Raw genomic sequence first — 24,985 nt, 5'->3', positions numbered from 1 at the left:
ACAACTGGAATGACTTGTAGATTAGGAGTCAGGTGAGGAGATGGATGAGGGGAGAGAAGTCAGTAACCCCGTGCACCCTGAAGCCAGACACTTTATTAAGCGCTTAGATTTCGCTTTCAATGGGGCAGGTGACTTCTATCCCAGACAAAACATATAAACCGTGTCACATAGCGCCCCCTGCTGGTTCACAGTTCTTACTAGTTGGGGACTGTCTTCATAGACATAGTCCTGAGGGAATTACCTCAATAATCTCAAATATATATATACAGCGTATGTGCTCTGTACATTGGTAATTCGGACTATGGGATGTGTCAGTCTGTAGAGTCCTCCGTGTTTTTGAACATAAGGATGGAGTTGTAAATTTTCACCGCCGGTCCCAGTTTTATGCACAAGATCTTTACAATGTCCGTCTGGGTGAGCAGCAGGAGAGCTTGTCCGTCTATCATCTGAGGAAACACAAGAGGAATCAGAATAAGATTGAAAAATCCTCAAAAAACAATTTATTTATCACAAAGCGCCAACATGGTGATTTAACCTGAATACAGAGATTCGGGTTTGGTAAAAAAAAAATAATAATCAGGTTTTGTGCTCCCAGTCATCTGCCCACAGATCTAGTGCCCCTCAGGTATTGTCCCTATCCAGCATCCCCCCACCCCAGTGACTCCGCTCTCCAGTACTTTATTTTGCACCCCATAGTTTCAGTGCTCCCTCTCAAGTTTTTTATCCCCTTCCTGCCCCAATAGGACTTAAAGGGCACCTACCACCACAAATCTACCTATAAAGGTAGATTGGGTGGTAGGTGGATCAATGGGACGTGAGGATAGCCCTTTTAAGGGCTAATCCTCACGTCCCCACACTTTTTTGATAACTTTTATTATCCCTATATTCAAATTTACTTATGCGGCTACTGGGGCGTGGAGTAGCCGCATCTGAGGTTACACGAGGCGGCTACTCCACGCCCCGGTCGCCACTTTACCCCTCCTACTCACCCATCTTCGGCGCGCAGCTCCGCGTAGCTGCGCGCCCTCGTCCGGCGATCCTGCCGTCTGCGCATGCGCAGAAGAGCAGGCCCGCGCCTGTTTCGGAGCAGTGAGCGCGCAGGCGCGGGCCTGCTCTTCTGCGCATGAGCAGACGGCAGGATCGCCGGACGAGGGCGCGCAGCTACGCGGAGCTGCGCGCCGAAGATCGGTGAGTAGGAGGGGTAAAGTGGCGACCGGGGCGTGGAGTAGCCGCCTCGTGTAACCTCAGATGCGGCTACTCCACGCCCCAGTAGCCGCATAAGTAAATTTGAATATAGGGATAATAAAAGTTATCAAAAAAGTGCTTAAAAGGGCTATCCTCACGTCCCATTGATCCACCTACCACCCAATCTACCTTTATAGGTAGATTTGTGGTGGTAGGTTCCCTTTAAGTTTCTTCCACCCTCCAACAGCTTTACTGTCAACCCACATTTTTTTTTGTGGCCTCACAGTTAGTAAGTACCCCCATATACAAATAAAAAAAAGAAAACTTACCTTAAGTCGTCCCCACATGAGGAGCGCAGGTGAGTCCATTTCCAGAGCTGACGCCCCATGTGCTGTCTGAGGTGGGTCGGAGCAGGCAGCTCTTATTGCTACCTGCTCTGCCACAGCTTACCATGGAAAGACGGAGGCAAAATATGGATTATTGTAGAATTATGAGGCCCGGGGAAGAAGCTCCAATAGCTACAATGATAATCCGACTTTCGCGCTCTTCCTGCAATGCCAGGCCACCTGGGATTTTACCTGAGACCTCAGGAGTAGGCCTGGGCACACAAGCCCACAGAGAGAGATGTGACTGACCCTCTGACACGTGTGCCGTATCCACATTGGCCTATGGGTTACATAGGTCATCAGGATGTCAGCAGCTTTTTTAATATACAAGTTGATCGATGGCTATTCATCCTAACCAGTCCTCACCCCATTCATGGTCAGCTCTAGGTCTTTCAGTAGGCCCCTGGGCGTCAGAGCCTCAGTGGGCCCCTTTGCAGTGTACTCACGTGGCAGCATTAAGAATTCAAAAACTAGGACAGTCTCCTGAGCCTTAGTTTATCATACCAAACAGCCCCCTCATGGTAAATTTATATGAGCCCCCTCACACCCTATGGATTAATTAAATACAGCCCCCCCCCCCATCCCCATGGATACCTTGTGGACAGCCTTATGTGGGCCCCCAGAAGCTCTGGGCCCTGGAACTCGCCCAGGTATGCCCAGTGCTGGCACCAGCCCTGACCCCATTACATATACAAACTTGAGCAACATTGTTTTTTTACAGAGATTTTGGAAAGAAAGACACAACCAGACACCTCATCCAATAGGGAATGTAGGAGCCCCCGGAACTAATTGTGCATGGGGACGCACGGTGTCATAGTCCCTATATATATATATATATATATATATGTATATAGATTAATTTATTTGTTGGCCCTATATATATATATATATATATATATATATATATATATATATATATATATATATATATATATATATATTCATTTATTTGGGGGCCTATGTATGGTCTTTGTGTTATTGCATCATACACTTAGTCTCTGCCCTCTCTTTGACCTCAGCTGAGGTAATTTGCATTTCTGAGGTGATTTCTGATTTTGTACTTCCCGCACTTTTTATTTGCCTGGTGACATGCACAAGTTAGCTGTGATTGGTCACGAGCTGGTCAAATCAAAATAGTGTTTCCAGGCTAACTATTGTAGGCATCTTTTTGATTGGTCTAAGAACCTGACTACTCACCTTTATAAACGAACCAGTCTTCAATCAACATTCAAGCGGTAAATGGTCCCTTTATTCAGAATGTTTTCTGTCACTATGTTTTATCCCCCAGCTAATGCTGGGGAGATTCAATTTCACTATTATTTCATATTGATAAAATGTTATCTACTTATGATTTATAATATTATTTATTACTAAATTTAATTAATATTAAATAATAAAGCATTGCAGCCATATTTCACCACATTTATATGTCTTGTGTTTTTATTTATTTGGTGTTTTTATCATGTGTTTGTTTTGCATGAATGGGACTTATACGCCATGAATGTTTAGGCATATTATACACATAAAATACAGTACTCCTACTGAAAGTTTATGTGGATGGGGCTGATAGTCCCTGTAGACAGGACATTTTTGTATTCATACATAACACATAGTGGGCCATAAGTCCCTGCAGTCCAGGCTATTGGTATGCGTGAGAACGGAAAACATTACTTTATCTTTTTCATCTAGGTTTTTGTTGCAATCTTATAAATATGTGTAGGGTTAGTGCCATACGTCCACACGGCTTCGCACCATTTATTAGTGAATAACCCACAAGGTGCCGGAGTTGCTACCAGGTCACCATGAAACTATGGAGAGTACCTGAAAAATAAGCAAAAGCTCCGTCATAGGGAGTGTGAGGTGTCATACTGCCCTCTGCTGGAATGACTTGGTACGTGACCACATCATCCTGTAAATATCTATTGTATTTTTCAGACTATAAGGCGCACAAAAAAATCCTTTGATATTCTCAGAAATCAAAGGTGCGTTTTATAGTCCAGTGCGCCTTATATATGAACCGCACTTACAGACAACAGCTGCCTGGAACAGTGCACAGGTCTGCCGCCAGCTGGTCATTCATCCTTATAATCAGGTACACACTATTATCCGGTGCGCCTTATATATGAACCTAGCAGGCATTTATTGATGGTGCGCCTTATAATCCGGTGCGCCTTATGGTCCGAAAAATACGGTACATAGTGAAAAGCACCACAGATGTCCCTGAAGAAACGAGACGTGGAGAGATAACCGCATCTGCGCATCATCGTCATCCTCCCCGTGTACAGAGACAAGCCGCACATACTGTACATGTAATAAAGACATCTCATTATTATCTCCGTAGATGTACCAGGTGCCCGCACAGCAAGCAGTAAAGCGACGCCGCAGTTCCCGCAGATAATGGATTATTATTGGGTAATATCCCGCATACAAAGTGACAGCTCTGCTGATCCGATTATATGGACCATTGGACACTTTGTCAAGGCCTTTGTATAATATGATCCGTCCATCTGTGCTGCAGGCGTCCGCACAAGTGGTTTCTTTATACTTGACCCCGACCTTTTAAGACTATTTTGTGGTTAATAGGCAGCGGTCCCCCTGCAGTGACATACACTCACCGGCCACTTTATTAGGTACACCATGCTAGTAACGGGTTGGACCCCCTTTTGCCTTCAGAACTGCCTCAATTCTTCGTGGCATAGATTCAACAAGGTGCTGGAAGCTCCTCAGAGATTTTGGTCCATATTGACATGATGGCATCACACAGTTGCCGCAGATTTGTCGGCTGCACATCCATGATGCGAATCTCCCGGTCCACCACATCCCAAAGATGCTCTATTGGATTGAGATCTGGTGACTGTGGAGGCCATTTGAGTACAGTGACCTCATTGTCATGTTCAAGAAACCAGTCTGAGATGATTCCAGCTTTATGACATGGCGCATTATCCTGCTGAAAGTAGCCATCAGATGTTGGGTACATTGTGGTCATAAAGGGATGGACATGGTCAGCAACAATACTCAGGTAGGCTGTGGCGTTGCAACGATGCTCAATTGGTACCAAGGGGCCCAAAGAGTGCCAAGAAAATATTCCCCACACCATGACACCACCACCACCAGCCTGAACCGTTGATACAAGGCAGGATGGATCCATGCTTTCATGTTGTTGACGCCAAATTCTGACCCTGCCATCCGAATGTCGCAGCAGAAATCGAGACTCATCAGACCAGGCAACGTTTTTCCAATCTTCTACTGTCCAATTTCGATGAGCTTGTGCAAATTGTAGCCTCAGTTTCCTGTTCTTAGCTGAAAGGAGTGGCACCCGGTGTGGTCTTCTGCTGCTGTAGCCCATCTGCCTCAAAGTTCGACGTACTGTGCGTTCAGAGATGCTCTTCTGCCTACCTTGGTTGTAACGGGTGGCGATTTGAGTCACTGTTGCCTTTCTATCAGCTCGAACCAGTCTGCCCATTCTCCTCTGACCTCTGACATCAACAAGGCATTTCCGCCCACAGCACTGCCGCTCACTGGATGTTTTTTCTTTTTCGGACCATTCTCTGTAAACCCTAGAGAGGGTTGTGCGTGAAAATCCCAGTAGATCAGCAGTTTCTGAAATACTCAGACCAGCCCTTCTGGCACCAACAACCATGCCACGTTCAAAGGCATCAAATCACCTTTCTTCCCCATACTGATGCTCGGTTTGAACTGCAGGAGATTGTCTTGACCATGTCTACATGCCTAAATGCACTGAGTTTCCGCCATGTGATTGGCTGATTAGAAATTTAGTGTTAACGAGCAGTTGGACAGGTGTACCTAATAAAGTGGCCAGTGAGTGTATACTCCTATAAGAGCCACTGCCTAATGTAGGGCACCATATCTCTCCTGTTGTTATATCATCATATATCTTATATATATAGGACCAGGTGACTCACACATAGTAGGATCTAAGTGGTGTCAGACTTCTCACCTCCTCTTTGAATAATCGGGCTTGGTCCTCACATCCGGTCAGCGTCTGCACAAAGTTGAACACCTAGAGAATAATCATTTTCTTTATCAAGACCATTGAAATGGTGGTTGAAGGGATACGTCATCAGTTCTGACAACTCAGACGTGTTAGGTAGCAGCCCTGATAGATGTTTAATCCTAGCTCTAGGAAATATGGATTTATATTGTAGCATTGTAGCTTCTCCAAGAGCACTATGAATGAGCCGGCACAAAGAGCCAGCTCTTTCAGGTGAATGAGAGGAGCTGGCTTAGCCCCGTCCCTATTCAGTGACCACGCCAATTTTAACCTGAGCCAAAATAGTCGGCTCTTTATAGTAAGAGGAGCCAAATGACCCAACTCCGTATAAAGAGCCGGACTTCCCATCACTGAGGGCGCCTTCCCACGTGGCGTTTTTCTTGAGTTTTTAAATGCATCCAAAACAAAAGTGGGAGGGGGTTTAGCCAAAACGCATATCAGGCAAATCCCCCTCCCACTTGCGTTTTGGATGTGTTTTTTAAAATGCAATGGCTGCTGTGGACAAAGCCTGCAAAGGGGCTTTGGCAGAATTTCTGTAGCACAGAAGTCTAAGAACACACTCCCACTACCAGGGTCGGCTCCAGGTTTCAGTGGGCCCCTGGGTGACTGAGCCTCAGTCGGCCACTTTGCAGTGAACTCACGTGGCAGCATTAAACGTTTAGAAACAAACAGCCCCCATATGGTTATTTTATATAAAGCTCCCTCACCCGCTATGTGTTCATTAGATACAGCCCCCTCACTCCCATGGATTCCTTATGTACAGCCTTATGTGGGCCCCCCCAGCAGCCCTGGGCCCCGGCGCGTGTCCAGGTATGCCCAGTGCTAGTGCCGGCCCTCTCCACTGCTATAATTCTGGAATATAAATCCATATTTCCTGCTGCTACTTACACCACCCACAGCAGTCTGGTTACACAAACCTCCATGGGCAATGCATAACACTGTCTGCAGCAAAACTGGTGACACATTCCCTTTAACAATTTGTATCTTGACCTTTATTCAGAACAGACGTGAGAGGGGGATGAGAAGAATAATGGCTACCTCTTCTGTGCTCCACTTAGACACAGTGCTAGCGCTGATCCCAGCCACACCAGGCAGTAGACGGCAGTGCTGCTCCCAGCAATGTGCCAGAGCTTGATCAGGATGGACAGACATGGCCGTCATATAAAGAGACTGGTGAACTGGGTCTGGGGAGAGAGAAGTAATAAAATAATATGATAACCTTATACTATTACCTGGACAGGAACATACAATCAGTAGCAAATATTACTGGATTGGTTCAATCCGCCTTTACCTTGAAAGTTGTCCTGCTGCACCCTGCGGTATTTGGGAGGGCGTCCGATTCTATAATGAGATATAAATGTTACATGGATGAATAATGAGCGGTGTAATGATGTGAAGTGCGCCAACATGAGGGAAGGAGAGTGAAGGTTAAAAACTCTTATAAGGCTACATTCACACCACGTTGTAGCCCTCCGCTGTAAGGATATTTCATCTGGTTTGTCTCCTCTCCTGAAAGTTGGAGGAAAAGTGATCATCAGGGTGTTCACCCCAGGGATGTCACTTTCCTTATATGGACAGTTATCACTGGGGACCTTCGAGAGTGTACGCTCAGCAGAGGGTGGGAATGGATGCTACACTTTGCATCCATCCCCCCTAAGCTTTTATGGTCTTAAATGTCACTCATCAGGATGGAAAGACGTAGCTTGCTGCTTCTTTCCATCCTGTGTTTCCTGCTGGATTTGACATATAGGGGCTTATTTACTAAGGGTCCGCGGACGCACTTTTTTTCGACATTTTCGGGAATTGCATGGCTGGGACAGGTATTTAGCAGGGGATTCTGTTGCAGATACGCTGCTTTCATGCAACAGAAATGGGGGGCGTGCCGTCGGACAATCCGACTGATTCAGATTGAGCACGGGATTTAACATTCAAATTGTGTCCCAATCCAATGCACTTACATACACCGGGAAGAAGAAGGTGAACTCCAGCGAACCTGAGCGGGGAAGTGACACATGCAAGATTTCTGGGGCGCACAATCTTAGTGAATCGAAGCACAATGTTTAATCGTCAGATAATGCACTTTCGGTGAACAGCTCAGGACGGGTAAGTAAATGTGCCCCATACTGTGCAGACAGAGGCTAAAATGATGCCCCCACCTGGATACGCTCAGCAAGTTACGCCAAGAACTTTCCTGGTGTATATGCTGGTGTATATGCTGAACATATCCATAAAGCGAGGTGTGAATGTAGCCTAAGATTGGCAGGTTAAATTCTCTGATCCATAAGACACAACTTCCAAGTTCTAAGTTGATTTATTCTCTCTAATAATGAATATGTATCTGCACATTGATCGGTCACCTGCCATGGTGCCTGGATTTCCTCCGAGGTGGCAGGGGGATAGGATTCCTGCTTCTTGCTGGTTGCTGGTTACGTTCAGCCAGCGGACACCCAGACAGACAGTGATGAGCCGTGAATCTTCCAGTTACGTGGCCAGAACCATCACAGCCCGGAGTGGGGCACTTCCTATGGGCAATAATGACATGAGCTGGGTCAAATATATGGAGAATCTAGAAAGCTGAGTTTTTCATTGTTCATTGTCATTAGAGCTACATAATATTACCCTCTGAGCAGCTTACAATAGCGCTAGTTGTGTTCCTGGTATAGATACTAAACATGTTTATAGGATAACAAGGGCAAGACCAAGGCCAGAGAAGTGTCCTTTTGGCTTTTGTACAGTAGACAGATAGATAGATAGATAGATATGAGATAGATAGATAGATAGATAGATAGATAGGATCCCAAATGGAAGCAACTGTGTGATGTCTTTTGACTACCTTACTAGGGGTCATGTAACAAGGCTACAAATCTACAACATAATTGGTGTGTTGCAATGACTTATTTCCAGGCCGAAACTTCAACCTAGGAAATGCTGTGGTTAGACCTTAAAGTAGTGTAATTAAAGCTTTGAGGTAAATTTTATTTTATTTCACAAGTGAAAAGTGCAGGTGATAACGGTAAACTTAGCAACAATATACATCATTTAGGTAAAAGGCTTCTTTGTTCAATTTTTCTGCTCCTTTCTTCTCCTGCAGTGAGCAGTATATCTGCTTTCTCAAGATCATACAGAAAAGATAGATAAAAAATATTTAATTTCAGAATTCAGCTCTATAAGGAGATAAAACTTTTCAGTGACTGTAAGGAGTTAAAGGGGCAATCACATTGTATTTATGGCATATCCACAGGATATGTCACGAATAGATGATAGATGCAGGTCCCACTTCTGGCACCCGCACCTACTTAGGGAACAGAGGTCTGCTGACCTTCTTCCCGCAACCGGGCTGAATGAATAAGGAGCCTTGCATGGGTGGCCACTCTCCTTACAACTCAATGGGATCGCTGACATAAGACGGGACTCTCCTATAGAGCTGAATCCCTATTTAGCTCTATAGGAGAGTCCCGTCTTATGAGCGGCTCTCTTTACTCAGAAGACCAGAAGTGAGACCTGCATCTACCATCCTGCGGATATGTCATGAATAGATAAGATGGGAATTCCCCTTTAAGTCATTATAAACTTTATCAGCTTCTCCTTATCTATCCGCAATCTGAATATGGAAGGAAAGCCGATTCAAACACACAAAAAGCAGAAAGATCAAAGCCAAAAGAAAGGAAGATAAAAACAGAACAAGGAAACATTTTCCGTTTGATAAAGTATATTATAAATATATATTATATACATATTTTATGCGATATAAAGTTTCATATTTAGTTACGGTTTCATTGAGGAAGGACATAAAGAAGAGTTGACCAGATTCGAGAGTACAGGCAGTCCCCGGGTTACATACAAGATTGGGTCTGTAGGTTTGTTCTTAAGTTGAGTTTGTATGTAAGTCGGAACTGTATATTTTATCATTGTAATCCCAGCCAGAACTTTTTTGGTTAACACTAAAGCTTCATTATAGACACATTTGATAACTGTTTCATCTGTTTATTGTAGCCTAGGACTAAAGTACAATAAATTACCAATATCCAGAGGTCCGTTTGTAACTATGGGTCGTATGTAAGTCGAGTGTTCTTAAGTAGGGGACCGCCTGTACAAGATACTGATTCAAAGGGGAATTAAGTTTTTCATTTTGGAGGATTCCGTTATGTATTGTCCATCTGAGCTTGTGTTTACTTAAAGGGGTATTCTCGTCTGGGCACTCACATTCAGTTTCACTAATCTTCCATATGTCAACATTTCTTCAATTGGATGTTATTAAAAAAAATGTTCCTGTGTAAAGATAATTTCTCATAAATGTAGTCATGTTGTCCCTTAGAAACGAGATAGCTTCCTCGGATACGGCCACGTCACACTCTGGCAGCGGTGGCCAGACTTGTGCTATAGAGTCCTGCCTGACCTCCTGGATTCAGTGATAATTACCACAGGACGGCTGTGGGACTTGCAGTAACTCCTGGAAATTCATATACAAAACCTTTTTGTTTATTTGTGCAATCTCTCAGGCAGAGGTGGCCGTATCCTAGGAAGCCATCTCGTTTCTAAGGTACAAAATGACTACATTTATGAGAAATTATCTTCACACAGGAACATTTTTTTTAATAACATCCAATTGAAGAAATGTTTATATATGGCATATTTATCAAACTGAATGTGAGTGCCCAGACGAGAATACCCCTTTAATTTTCAGATCTTCTACTTAAAAAGTTATCATTCAGAAATGGAGCACTGTTGTATCATGACCGTATTTCAAAAACTGTGGATTTACAGTAATAAAAGCTGATAAAAGAGGGGCTGACCTGTGTTGGAAACCGTATTTGTTGCTCCGTGAGTGAGACATCCCTTTACAGCTGAGAGACACACAGGTACCTGGGGATAAGTTGGGAGAATCTCGGTGTCCTGTGAAAAAAGGGAAACAGAGAAAACTGACCCCTGGAAAAGCAGAAATAGACAAGTAGTCTGAAGACCAAGTTGCTGTATACATGTAATAACAGTATAATTGTGCATGAAAACCTATCTTTAGACATGAATCCCTATCCTTAGACATGAATTCCTATCCTTAGACATAAATCCCTATCCTTAGACATGGATCCCTATCCTTAGACATGGATCCCTATCCTTAGACATGAATCCCTATCCTTAGACATGGATCCCTATCCTTAGACATGGATCCCTATCCTTAGACATGGATCCCTATCCTTAGACATGGATCCCTATCCTTAGACATGGATCCCTATCCTTAGACATGAATCCATTTCCTTAGACATGAATCCCTATCCTTAGACATCCACAGTCATAATTTGCAGTACTCACGGAGTGGGGTTTGCAGTGGGTGTCCTGTCCTTTGGCACCAACCCACAGGGTGTAAATCTGGGTGGTCAGCGTCCAGCCAAAAGTCATACAAATGGCTCCAGCCATCAAAGTGAACCTTAGAAGGTGGGATGGGTTGTCAGAAACCCAGGTAATAATAACCCCACAACATAACATGGAAGCACATCAACATCCACAGGGCAGATGGTCCAAGCCACAAAGGACACAGGCATGTAATGGGAGAGCGGGACAAGGTGCATATAATGGAGCAAACCAACGTATTCACCTTTATTCTGCACTCCTCCACGTCCACCACCGAGGCCACGCGGATCAGCGAGGGGTTCCTTCTGTCTACGGCTTCCAGCTTCATACTGACTTTGAATCCATGTGGGGGGCGCTAAAGAAGATTTGATGGATGAAAAATGAATAAGGAAAACTTGCAGAGTAATAAATAAGTGAATTATTAATGGTAAATTGATTATATTACAGTGTGAAAGGCTCGGACGGGCACCGCTGTGGCTCCTGTCTCCAACAAGTATCTCTCCCAGGTGAAGTTATTTGGGTCTGGATAATCTACAGGAAGGTAAATCACGTTATTCCAGGCCATTTTAACACCATCTTTACCATCAAACACAATGGGGGTCATTTACTAAGGGCCCGATTCACGTTTTCCCGACGTGTTACCCGAATATTTCCGATTTGCGCCGATTTCCCCTGAATTGCCCCGGGATTTTGGCGCACGCGATCGGATTGTGGCGCATCGGCGCTGGCATGCACGCGACAGAAATCGGGGGGCGTGGCCGAACGAAAACCAGACGGATTCGGAAAAACTGCAGCATTTAAAAAAAAAAATCTGTTGCAGAGCTTGCACTTACCTTCACTCAACGCGGCTCGGCGAACTCCAGCGCGTTCCGATGCTTTTCAGCGCAGCAGCGTCACCTGGTGGACGGCGGAGGAACTACCTTAATGAATCCCGGCCGGACCCGAATCCACCGCAGAGAAGGCGCCGCTGGATCGCGAATGGACCGGGTAAGTAAATCTGCCCCATTGGCTTTGTTTTGCTTCCACTTTCCAATTACCATAGTCCTGTGCCAATACCTTGAGGGGCAGTGAGAGGCTTCCCATGTTCCTGACACCATCCTACAGGATGAACATAGGGACTGCTGGGGTCACACCTGGTGAAACCGAAAAGATAAATCAGTTTTGTACAGAAAAACTGGCGTTAGCATCTAAAATGATATAATAATCCTCACAACTCGGCAATAAGGGACGTCAGACGTCATACTTAGCAGTAATATTTATCCTCCTCACTGTCACTGTCAATGACTAAGTGTAAGACCACTGGCTGCAGCAGGATTCTCTCCCTCTGCCCTGTCTGTATCTAAAGATGGGAAACCACTAAGCTCTAACACGAGGGCTATAACTGAGAAATGTAAAGAAATCCTCTCTCCACATCCAAGGATTTTACTCATGTCCAGCTTGCTTATCCTCCTCACTGTCCTGTGACTAATGTATAAGACAACTGGCTGCAGAAACAGCCTCTCCCTCTTCCCAGTTTGCAGAAGGACCAGTATACTGTTACGGTCATCAATATCTAAAGGTGGAAACCACTAAGCTCTAACATTGAAGGTCCTGCCTCTCACCACCAGAGATCTGCTGTTACCACCATGACACAGGGAATATAGAATGACGTGTGACCCATGTCAATGGCCTCCATGCAATACACGGTCAGTGTAGTCATCCAGAAAGAGGTTTTCAAATTCTTGTCTGTATAAAGTTACATCATCAATAGTAGATTCCTACCAGTAGTCATAGGTATCGCCCCAATTATCAAAATGCACAAGAAATCTGTCTTCTATGACATCGGTGACGCTGGCCACACATATCAGGGATGGATTCATCTTGTCCACAGCTTCTAACTTCATACCGACCCGGAAGAGGGATGGCGGAGCTCCCTATTAAAGACAAAGAACTTTGCCTAATTTTATATGTTACAAGATGAGATTCCGCCTCTTGATGTATCGGGGCTAGGCAGGGCGTATGAAAAGTCGCTGGCAGCACTCCCGGCCGTCCGCGCCCTCCGCTCGGCCGGCCAGGCCCCCCCTTCACGCCCCACTGGGGTGAAGGTGGCGGATCAGGGCAAATAATCGCAAAAGCTAGCAATAAGCTAGCATTTGCGATTATTTCAGGGCCTCTGCACCACTGGCGATGCGCAGAGGTCGTGATAAATATGCCCCAATATGTAGGATCATTAAGTGTATTCAAAACCAATTAGTAAGAAACCTTAAGGGTCTGAGGCATCTTTTTCTCCGCATGAGGTATAGCCCCACGTCACTGATTTCAATGGGAGCGGATTCTGTCTCTGACAGAAAATCTGTACTATAAATGGGGTCAAAATGGTCATCCCAAAGGATATACCATTAATGGGTCCCCTGCCTCATCTTATAATGTGGATAACTTACAATTTTTGGAGTTATAAAGAGGTGTTTAGGAGCCACATGAGCTTTTGTTAGTCTCAGGTAATGGGTCCAACTGAAGTCTTCATCTTTGTATCCTGCACACAAGAAGGATTTGTAAGATCCGTGATACGGTATAAAGGAGGAGGGTTTTATCATCTTATAAAATTAAATTATTATTATTTAGGAGATGCCATCACTGACCAGATGAGACCTAACCATAATGAAGATCTCTTTCACCTCACGGATCACAATGGTAAAAACAACTACCGGTAATATAAAAATTTATTCTGTCACCAGGACCTTTAGGGGGCTGTAATTTGTGTCCGGTCCTCTCGCACCAGCCGGCGGGGTGAATATCAGGAGAGTCGGCATTCACCCAGAAATCATGACAGTCTGAATATCCATCAAAGTGAACTCTTATCCGAAATCCACACACCTGAGGAACAGAAGAGCAAAGGAAGAAAAATGTGATATTTATATGCGGAAATTCAAGTTATAGTGGATATTTCTCTCACAACTATATGTACAATCTGCTTAGTTCCTCCTGCTCTATAACCTGCTGCCTGCAGATAGGACACTATGTACAATCTGCTCAGCTCCTCCTGTTCTATAACATGCTGCCTGCAGATAGGACACTATGTACAATCTGCTCAGCTCCTCCTGCTCTATAACATGCTGCCTGCAGATAGGACACCATGTACAATCTGCACAGTTCCACCTGCTCTATAACATGCTGCCTGCACATAGGACACTATGTACAATGTGCTTAGCTCCTCCTGCCCTATAACATGCTGCTTGCAGATAGGACACTATGTACAATCTGCTCAGCTCCTACTGCTCTATAACATGCTGCCTGCAGATAGGACACTATGTACAATGTGCTTAGCTCCTCCTGCTCTATAACATGCTGCTTGCAGATAGGACACTATGTACAATCTGCTCAGCTCCTCCTGCTCTATAACATGCTGCCTGCAGATAAGACACTTTGTACAATCTGCTCAGCTCCTCCTGCTCTATAACATGCTGCCTGCAGATAGGACACTATGTACAATGTGCTCAGCATCTCCTGCTCTATAACATGCTGCCTGCAGATAGGACACTGTGTACGATCTGCTGCTCTCCTCCTGCTTTATAACATGCTGCCTGCAGATGTGTACAATCTGCTCAGCATCTCCTGTTCTATAACATTCTGTCTGCAGATAGAACACTCCTGCTCTATAACATTCTGCCTACAGATAGGACACCATATACATACACCGTATACACAGCCCGCACTGTGTATTTTTCTTCTACCAGTGCTGCCCACCTCACCTCAACCACAGTGAGGATGAAATACATGGATGGATGCTGGGGGTCTATTCCCTCGAGCTTCATTCCCACCTTAAAGCCGTTCTTGTGCTGTGTTCCCAGCTGCCACTACGGAAAAACGTATCAATCGCTTTAAACTAACAATGGTAACCATCAACCTGAAATATAGGGGCACATTTACTTCCAAAGCCGGACAGTTCAATAAAAGTGCTATTTCCGTGCATAATGCTGCACGTGGCGATTCACTAAGATCGTGCGCCAGAAATCATGAATCTGTCGCTTCCCTGCACTGGTCCGACAGAATTCACCAACTTTCTTGTGGTGCATCTTTAACATGGCCACACAATTTGAAAGTTAAATTCGGTGCTCCGTCCGAATCAAACGGACCTCCTGACGCCGATCCCCCTAATTTGTGTCGCAACTGCGCCACAAAAGGGCCGCATGCACCACAATCACAGCGCAGACACTTCTTAAATACATGTGCACGTCGTTTTGGCCATGAAGAACGTGCCCGGTCCGACAAAAGTGCAGCAAGCGACCCTAAGTAAATGTGCCCCATGGAGTTTATCAGCAGGTCTTATATACTGTACAAACTAGAGACCAAATCCTTTGCTGCAATAAATGAGCATCCACAACAGATGTGTATCCCTTCTACATAGCTGATTCATTGACTCCTGCAGGAGTTGTGGGCATGCTCTGTGACCTGTGCAGAGGTCATTGTGCAGGGAGGGGGAGTAAAAACACTGTGGCTATCACCTATTGTGAATGCTGCTGCCTGTTTTATCTAAATTTAGGTATTATACTCCTGCACGTGATCTCTACAGAACAGGAAGCAAGATTTTTTTATTTTAAGTGAATCTTTAAATAGTAATATAGAAATATAGTAAAAATTTTTAAAAAATGTTTCACACTAAAAATGGATGGGAAGTACGTGTTTCAAAATGAAAGCTAATGAGCCTGTAGGGCTCCTGGGGCTGTTACCAGAGCCCCTCCATGCTGTGGTTTCACAGGCTGTTAAAATGTCTCACCCTCCCCAGCACTAGCCTCCCCCCCCCCCCACTCTTCCTGCTTTAATCTCACTGCAGCATTCAGTGGGAGAGGACGTGATTCTGCACAGTGTAACAGCCTATGAATCTAAAACCCTTCATAGTTATTAAACTTATTTTAGAAGGAAGGAGGCCACGGATAAGAGGATTACCACAGTCACGGTGCCTGGATCTATAAGTGACCCTGGTTTATCATGATGGATTTTGATGGTAGATTTCCATTAATATACATTATAAAATGCTATAACTGTGACCCATGATGAATTCTCTCTATATCTGTCTGTGAGCCGTCTGTTCTCCTTGGCACCTATACTTAGCACAGTCACATTACAGAAAGATCTCCTTTATCACATATAAGAGCCTAGTGGTATACAGCCGTGGTAAGTGTGCAGCATCTTCCACTCACTCTACATAAGATGAATAAACATCTGCTGTGATTTTTTCTTTATAAACCTTCTGAAATATTTAATGTTCTGCCTTAAAACCAGACTTACCTCCCTAAAGAGATTGAGAGGAGCAGCGATGCATTTCTGATCCTCCAGGTAAGTAGACCAGGACCAGGAATCTCCCAGCTCGTCCCCTGAAACTTTGTATGACATTGGAGGAAGTGAGACAACAGTCCTCCTCTGTGCTCCGGTGCTGAAGATTGTCCATTTTATGTCCAAATTAAAGGAAATCTACCACCAGGATGAAAGATTGTAAACCAAGCACACTGACATACTGGTGTGCGCCCCCTCTTGCAGGATCTCCTCTTCTTTTAGCTTCTTATGCCCTTGTTTTTACCAAAAAAGGCACAAATATGCAAATGAGTCACAGGGGCTCCAGGCTGCATAAGTTTTTATAGAGCCTGGAGCCCCTGGAGCTCATTTGCATAATTTTTAAAGCAAATTTTTTTTAAAAAAAAGGGAATAAGAAGTTAAAAGAAGAGCAGATTCTGTCAGAGGGGGCACACACCAGTATGTCAGTGTGATTGATTTACAATCCTTTAGACTGGTGGTAGATGTCCTTTAATTTAAGAGAAAAGTGTGGAAATGGACAAACTACAGCACTGCGGCATAGACAATCAAAGAATGTGGTGTACACATGGACTGGGACACATGCAAGGAAGCAGTGTGGTAACCCACATGACATCGGAAGTAATGGGGTGATATGAAGGATACAGGCGGTCCCCTACTTAAGCACACCTAGTTACAGACATACACAACGGGTGTCAGTTGTATAACACAGCTGACACCCACCTCTAACTGCCGCGGTCAGTGCTGGCATCCATTGTGGTAGTTAACCTATTAAGTGGCAAGCTATTGTAGATCAGCAGTAAAATAACTATAAACTTCAATATAATAGTATGAGTGATCAGACCCTCCAGGGTTAAAGTAAAAAAATAAATTGTTAAAAAGAAAAAAATGTAGAAAAATATATAGTTTAAAAAGTAAAAGTTTAAATAACTCCACCCCTCCTTCCCTGGAACACATTTAAAAATAAACAGAAAAAAAAAACAGAAAATAGCGCCCTAATGTTCAAGTAGGGGCGTCTCCCTACTTGATTGACAGGTCTTGTAAGATAGAAACATGTCAATCATTCCAGACATTGATGTGCAGACCCCCCTCCCCCCGGGACAACACTTTCCCGTTCCTGACTACGCCTTCCCTGATGCTCTATAGTGAGAGACTACAGAAGGAGGCGGCCTGCGATTAAGACGCCAGAAATGCGCTAATTTTCTTGAGTTCTTTCTGATGTCCATATGTCGGCCCCCCTATGTGTTTGTGCACATAATACTATTTGCTATATCGGTTAGTGTAGAAATGAATGAGTTGCATGCAGGGGCTTTAGTTTCCGATGTCTCTACAGGCTGTGGGCAATGACATGGAGTGAATAAAACAATTACTTTGTGATTCTCTCTGGCTCCATAATTCGCCTTCCGAGCTCCGGACATGGGGTTGGTCAGTGTCTCCGGGGATTTTGTGTTCTTTCTGTTTATCCTGAATAGAAATACTTTCCAGGTACATTACATATGTGACACAATGGCACTACAGTGACAGCGCACACGGGATGTCATGTATTCTTAAGACGTGTTGAAGAACATGCGACATATTATACAGTGATACACAACAGCGCAGTCTTTATTATATAGTCAGAGCTTATGGCATCAGAAGGTTCTGGAGCCACACCGCCCCGATGTCCAGGTACCTCCTGCACTCTCCATTCATAACACTTGCATGGACAATACGCAGTTGACATGAATACAGTGACGGCTCTTTCCTCACCATAGGCTCAGCCTCCGACTCTGCTGGACTTTGATATTCTGCTGGACTTTGATATTCTTTTGGTCTTCGTTTCTTGACGGGTTTTGGGGTCTCGTGGCCTACCCCAAAACCTTGTGATGGCTCCATAATCAGGGACCTGCTGTGGACACCCCAGACACCAGGGAGAGGGTAACATTGACCCGCTCCCCAACCAGCCCTCCCCTGAATAATGTGAGTGCAGCCTCACCTCTCTTTAAATGGACAGACTTCTCCACACGTTTCGCACTTTGCTCCGGGCACGTGCTGGCAGCCGCAGGTGTCACAGAGACACAGCATGGTATCAGAACGAGGGCTCTCCTTCCCCTCATACCCTGGAAAGGAACATGGAAGTAGAATATCGAGTCTTAAAATGATGCTGGATCTACCTGCCTTTCCAACCCGTTATGCTTATGTCGGCACATTTGTGGCTACAATCGCTTTTCGGGAAACCGTTTTGAAGAAAAAACGCATGCTTTTTGTGAAAACGCATCTGTTTTTGACAGGTTTTAACAATTATCTTAATTAAAACTGGTCAAAAACTGATGCGATTTTGGGACTGTTTAAAAACGGACCAAAAATGGGCTCAAAGTGCCATGTGTGGCATCACCCTAAGTCTCTCCACTTTCTGTACAAGTCACAAAACTTGTGATTTGCTCTATTTATATGCTGCAATATCAGTTATTTTCAGGCATAAGGGTGCTTTCAAGTGTTGTATTTGTTAACGCATTGTAAACACAATTCTATTCATATTCATTCATATTGTGCTAATGTAAACAAAGTGCCGGAATTTGAGTTCCTTATGCTTGATATAGCAAACATTGCTGCATGTTCCATCCGCAGTATTCCAAATATGCATTGCAGCAACCTGGGAATGTCCGTGCCTGTTCTGCTGCAGAAATCCCCCACGTGGCGTCAGCCTATGACCTTATATAAGACCACAATATGATAATAGTAGTTTAACACGTCACCTGGTGCGTAGTCTTGGCTGTTTATCTCGATGGTCGGCTGAGGACTTTCATCCTTGGGGTGTAAAGGAGTTTCCTCTATGAGATCCAGAGAGCCGAAGCGAAACTAAGAGGAAACGGGAGAATGAGGCTCTGTGCAGACATTGCAGAATGGGTCAGTAGTTCTGTTATAGTCAACAATTTGCGAAATGTGTGAATGGGTTCTTATACCAAGATCGTTTGATGTCTTCTTATTCCCAGCCTATCCGCAGAAGTGATTACAGTAATTACTGTATCTAAATGACCCGTTTTCTTCTGATGCTCTTCTTATCACATTGGCCAGATGTGCAATGAATAGAAATGTATGAAATTCACATTCATACACAGTGGCGGCTGCAATTTTTGTACAAATGTGTTTTTGCTGCTTTTGTGGCTGCAGTTCTCCACTTCGCCCCTTGTGTGAATGAGGCTTGATGATTATACAGATGCGGATAATAAGACACAGTCATTACTGAGGCTACATGATGGCCGAGGTAATGGGACAAGTGATGGGTAAAAATCCAATACATGTAATATACTCATTGATTTATTGGTGCTGTGGATGATAACTCTCCCATAGGTTCCCAGGAGAGGAGCTTTTGTTGCTTTATGAGTCTAGTATTGAATGTTACAGACAAGTGTATATTCTCTAGTGACTGTCCTGTAATCGGTAGTGGGAGACCCATATCACAGAGACAGCCATTATTATTGATACTACAGCAGGATAAATGCCACTTCCCAGTGGGATACAGACAAGCCTCATGTCCTATGTGAATATAAGCAATTACACAACTATCACCATGAAATGCAAGCTCACTGGTTCATGTAGTGCACTCTACTATCTAGCAGCCTATAGTAGTAATCCAATAACTTTCCAAAATCCAGCCCCGAAAAGTACTGACACCCAATTCTCCACCTAAAGCGTAAATCCAGATCAGACTGTATTATAAAAATGAGTATTCACTGATATCTCACCCAAAATATTTATAGAGAGTGATACCTCTCCAGATAACCACTCTTTTGAGAAGATCCCCTCTCTAAAAGTCCAATTTTTTCCCATTATATTATATGGTCGCTACCCCCCTAAGATCAGACCAAGGCTTAAAAGGGAATCCACCATTAGCATAATTATGAAAGTTGATTTTAAAACTAAGGAGGCCTGTAGCAGCCTGTAGAAGCTACAGCACAGAAAGGGGACCCATTCAGGCTCATTAGCATAATTTTAAAAGTTAATATTAGATAAAAGGAGGCCATGGATAACAAATATAGGCCTGGAGTAAGTGTCCCTGGTCTATTATGATGGATAGTGATGGTAAATTCAGTGTTTCTCTGAATTCCAGTCCCATATCCTGTGTATAAATTGGCCATCAGTTTCTCGAATTACTCTGTACTATGAGAGATAAGCGGACCTGAAGTTCTGGTTCGGTCGCCCCTAGTAACTAGCCAGGGCCATGGCCAATGACTCTGCTTTGGTTGTCTGAGACACTCCCCCTGCTGGTGGATGCACCAACGGATAGCAGGGGGCGTGGCTCAGACTACTAAGGGTTCCTTCCCACGTAACAAGCTATGTTTTTCCATTCTGCTCCCTCCTGCTGAGGAACATATACCCTCAGCGGAGGCAATAAAAGCCTATGAGGAGCAAATGCAGAGTATTTCATCCCAGAGCACAAGCCGCTGAACGGATACGTAGCTCAGCAGGAGGGGGGACCCAGTGATGTCGCTGGCTGCTTCAAATGTCCACTCCTCCCCCGAATTTAGGGGGAGCAGGAGTCCCCGGGGACGTATCCAACTGTATAACCATAGAGCGGGAACACGTAAAAATCCCCCCAACGTGTTCTTACTATATATGGCACAAAACAAGATGTGTGTGTGTTTGGGAATGTCATTGCCACACTGCAAATCCACATGTAATGTAACGCTACATAGGAAGGTACCACAACAGTAGCACATTATAAGGTAATCTGAGCCACTCGTGACCAGAGGGGACTCGGCTGTACTGTCACTGCACCAGAAGGATGGAATAGAAAAGTATTTGTCTATTTTACACATTTATAGTGTATTGAGCACATTTATTATGCTGACTGCGCCAGTTTTCACATGCGGATTGCACATAAATACATATGGTTGCACATGTATTTATGAAGTGTTTTTGCGCTATTATTATGTTGCAGCTGCACTATGCACAACGCAACACAAAACTGTGCACAGAAAGGGGCGTTCCGGGGCGTATCCGCATCGGCCGCCACATTTACGTTGGTTGGAAGTCCGACATAATTGTGATGCACCAGAAAAATACTGGTGCACTCGGGTAATGCACTTTGGGTACTAGTTCCTAACAGAAGTCACAGATCACTAGGACGGAGAGGCCTTGGCGTTGGGATGAGTCTGCACCTCCTTTGGACCTTGACCAGACAATATTTTCCATGTGGACTGACCTGTGGGTTTACCGTGGCCATAACCGGTTCCACTCCCTTCCTTTCTTGCTGTTCTTCCAAAAGAGAAATTTCAGAACGGGAAACTACAGGCACAATGACTGTTAAAGAAAAACATTGATCATTATGTGACTGTACTGCGCAGGACAAGGCTAGAGCAGCGCATAATTAGGGTAAGAGGAAAAGCACTAGAGCAGCCACAGGAGCGACAGAGCCTCATTATCAAACTTATATGTTTCTGCATCAATGTCCCTACAGCCTTCTTAAGGTATGTTTGGTTCACATGGCATGAAAACAAATGCTAGATTTTCCTCAAGGTATAATTCAATAATTCAATGAATCAGCTGTGACTGGAGTGTTCCTTTAAATACCCCGAAGAATGACAATATCCACTGGCTGGTAGTATGTGTATGCACTACTCTATTTTGTACGCTATAAAGTGAACCCAAAAGTACTGGTACGTTTCTGGCAGTATCCGTATTATGCAGGAAAGAACTTTCTATTATATTGTAATCAGGAGTGGATCGGATATCACGCTAGCTAGTTTCCCTCCAACCGGGGTCATCTCAGGCGCACGTGCCAGATGCTGTGTCAGCGGATTTTGATGATCAATCACCCCGGGATGAGGACCGGCCAATATAACCTCTCCTGGAGGTGTATGGGAATACAACTTCTTCTTATCCATGATATCAGACATCCCCGGATAATAGGGTGCTGATGGCGTTATCTTAAAGTTGAAGTATGTGATATATTATAAGTATTAGTCACTCAATCTTTTCTCTAGTGACATGAAATGAACACATTGGGGCACATTTACTTATCTGTCCCTTTGACACCGCCGATCCGGAATGCCCGATGAGGATTCAGAGCTGCCTCAATTCACTAAGATTGTGCGTCCAATTTCCTGCATGTGTCGCTTCCCCCGCTGAGGTCCGCCGGAGTTCACCTTCTCTTCTTCCCGATGCATGTAAGTGCTGATCTTGCGACACAATTTCATTTTTAAATTCCGTGCCCAGTCCGAATGAGTCAAGATGTCTGACGGCCACGCCCCCTGATTTGTGTCGCATGCAAGCCGGCACCGATACACCACAATCCGATCACGTGCGCCAAAAACCAGGGCAAATTGGAAAAAATTGCGAAAACCAACGGAAATGCGTCCGACGGACCGTTAGTAAATGTGCCCCACACTGTATGATGTATTTTGCATTGAGGTGTAACCTATTCTCCGTCATTGTGAAGGATATAGGACTGACATCTTTCCAGTACCTGAAGTAGGATGTAGAAGTCCCATGCTCTGCCGGGTCACCTGGCATGGTGGCGCGTCGCTCTCCTCCTCACTTTTCACTTGGCGTAGCGTTACATCCATAGCAGCTGCTTCCGGATCGGTACGTTTAGGGCTTGAATGGACCCAAATAACAAACGTGGGGGTTAGAGACGGACATATATGGAATGGATTATATATAGGACATGCCTATAAGTAATGATCCTAGAGAACCTATAAGACACGTATCTATTATATGTCATACACTACAGCGCTGCTATGATACGTTTTCTGAGTTTACCTGTAAAACCTCCAGCAGATTGCTACTCCTCTCAGCAGGCAGGATTTTTGCAGTCTACGGCAGCTTCATTCCTGCTGGAGAGAGAAAGGATAGAGGGGGTTAATAAAATTTTTGGGGGCATTGGGTATCCACCGTCCTTGCTGTGATGTGTTGTGGCCGTGAAGAGGTTAAATGCAGAGCATCTTACCTAATGAAACAACGCTGCTATTCCAAACCGCAGTCTGCAGGGAGGCTGTGCGCCTGCGCCTCTCCATTATGTGTACAACACTAGGGGGGGTCAGGGACGACAGAAGAAGAGGAGGAGGAGGAGGAGATGGGGGAACAGAGGAGGAATAGATGCAAGGAGCCGCAATCTGGCTTTATCTATATGGTAATAAGCGGCTGTGATCAGCGCCAGCACACAGCAGCAGATCCACATAGTCAATGATATTGTGTCACTAAGATCAGAAGCCGAGGAATACAATGTCACATGAGCGAGACGAGAGACGAATATGGAGCCCCCAACGTTATATTATTTACATCATTGTTGTCCATTGAGGAGAAAAAGCTCATGCAATATCCAGCCCCTCAAACCCAGTCATTGGGACGCATCATACCGATTTTAGAGCCCCCAAAAGGTAGGAACGACAAAGAGGGAAACAAAAAACTCTATATTGTTTTTATACTGTAAAGTATTGTATGGTGGGAGTCCCAAATGTGACAATGTATCAGTAGTGTAGGATACAATGTAGCGTCGCCGGATGTTACCGATCCCAGGACACTTGTTACACTCAGATATTGTAAAAGTAAAAGGTCTTTCCCATCTCTTATGGTATAAACAGCTACAGGAATTCAGAAATTTTGGAAATGGAAACGCCAAACTTCTTTGACACCTTTCTACATGATGCCTCTGCCCTCTCTTTCCGATTGTGATAATAAACCAATTACAGAGGTTTGACAATCTGCAAACCCCTCTATCGTCTGCTGTAATCTTTCACAGTGGGTGGGGGGAAGTGCTCTGCGCAGTGTAGCAGCCTGTAGAAGCTACAGCACAGAGGGGTTACATCTCCAGGAGCCATTAAGAATCATTAGCATAATTTTAAAAGTTGAAAGTATTAGAAGGAAGGAGGCAATAGATAACACATATCAGAAGATTACCACAGTCACAGTGCCCGGATCTATGGTTTATCATGATCGATTCTGATGGTAGATTTCCTTTAACACAAACCTGTCACCAGGAATGTAATTTTTTAGCCGGTATCAGGTTCCAATCAAGCTATGCTGATTTTAAAAATGCCTTTGTCAGCATTCTCGTTCATTTCAGTAGTTTATATAAGTTTATTTTACATTACCTGGCTCCCTGTCAGCAGCTTGTGGTGAGTCCCGGGAGGGGCATCTGCAGCCTGTGTGTGCCTGTGTCTACTCATGCAATCTTCCTCTACTCCACATCATCCCCCTCCCTGCATGAGTGTGCAGGAGACTGACACAGGCGCACCCAGGCTGCAGCTGCCCTTCCCCGGGACTCGAGACAGCCAGGTAATGTGAAATAAACTTATATAAAGCACTGAAATGATTCAGAATGCTGACAAAGGCATTTTTAAAATTAACATATTGGAACCTGTCACTAACTAAAAATTACATTGCAGGCAGGTTCACTTTTAATCACTGCTCCCTTATTTTTCACATTTGTAGAAGCAGCAGCATGGAGGACATTGTACAGCAGTATTGAATAGTTTATCTATAACTCCAGTGCTTGAATGATATAATACATTAGAGGCTGTAGCTGTGCTTGTATGTTTTAGCTTCTTCCTTCATCAGGGATGGCACACCCTCCTCCCCTCTCCATAAACTTGTAAGGGCGGCAGATGATTACTGATCTGTGGCTTCTGTCTACAGATTTTCCTTTTTCACTTTTAGAGGCTGCAAAGGGAGGGTGACTTGAGATGCCTCTATCTTCAGTTCTTTAGCGTCATATTAAAGATAAGAACCTTATCTTGCAGATTACATTGCAGCTTTCGAGCTTTAGAATAGAAAAAAATTGTAAATA

At 44.4% G+C, this 24,985-nt stretch overlaps 1 protein-coding gene across 4 annotated transcripts; it reads right to left on the bottom strand.

Annotated features, from left to right (window-relative positions):
- Positions 1 to 73: 73 nt before the first annotated feature.
- On the bottom strand, positions 74 to 23,261 carry L3MBTL1 (L3MBTL histone methyl-lysine binding protein 1). Of its 4 annotated transcripts, none has more exons than XM_072112125.1 (23): positions 23,147 to 23,261; positions 22,960 to 23,033; positions 22,664 to 22,794; positions 21,401 to 21,498; positions 18,951 to 19,053; positions 18,191 to 18,314; positions 17,965 to 18,103; positions 17,586 to 17,679; positions 16,195 to 16,286; positions 14,658 to 14,762; positions 13,647 to 13,782; positions 13,350 to 13,441; positions 12,691 to 12,842; positions 11,986 to 12,062; positions 11,375 to 11,460; positions 11,174 to 11,284; positions 10,891 to 11,005; positions 10,377 to 10,476; positions 7,941 to 8,105; positions 6,875 to 6,924; positions 6,622 to 6,767; positions 5,530 to 5,592; positions 74 to 446 (listed from the first exon to the last, which is right to left on the bottom strand). In XM_072112125.1, exons 3-23 carry the CDS (start codon positions 22,761 to 22,763, stop codon positions 312 to 314), a joined length of 2,283 nt encoding a protein of 760 aa, XP_071968226.1. In that variant the 5' UTR covers positions 22,764 to 22,794; positions 22,960 to 23,033; positions 23,147 to 23,261; the 3' UTR covers positions 74 to 311. The 4 variants fall into 4 exon arrangements, with proteins under 4 accessions (XP_071968226.1, XP_071968229.1, XP_071968228.1 ...); XM_072112128.1 differs by having other exon boundaries at positions 17,965 to 18,100; XM_072112127.1 differs by having other exon boundaries at positions 22,960 to 23,030; positions 23,147 to 23,247.
- Between the last annotated feature and the right edge of the window lie 1,724 nt (positions 23,262 to 24,985).

This window comes from Engystomops pustulosus, chromosome 6 (assembly GCF_040894005.1).
Source record: "Engystomops pustulosus chromosome 6, aEngPut4.maternal, whole genome shotgun sequence".
Taxonomy (NCBI): Eukaryota; Metazoa; Chordata; class Amphibia; order Anura; family Leptodactylidae; genus Engystomops; species Engystomops pustulosus.
The sequence above is the reverse complement of the archived record's forward strand: the minus strand, read 5'-3'. Positions and strand labels throughout refer to the sequence as shown.

What these genes read in the sequence shown, in the direction of transcription:
- L3MBTL1 (XM_072112125.1), bottom strand. Translation starts at nt 22,763, where the DNA reads ATGGATGTAACGCTACGCCAAGTGAAAAGTGAGGAGGAGAGCGACGCG. An exon ending in AGTCGGAGGCTGAGCCTATG is followed by an intron (nt 17,680 to 17,964) that starts GTGAGGAAAGAG and finishes ATTTCTATTCAG; the next exon opens with GATAAACAGAAAGAACACAA. An exon ending in TCTTTATAACTCCAAAAATT is followed by an intron (nt 12,843 to 13,349) that starts GTAAGTTATCCA and finishes TGTCTTTAATAG; the next exon opens with GGAGCTCCGCCATCCCTCTT.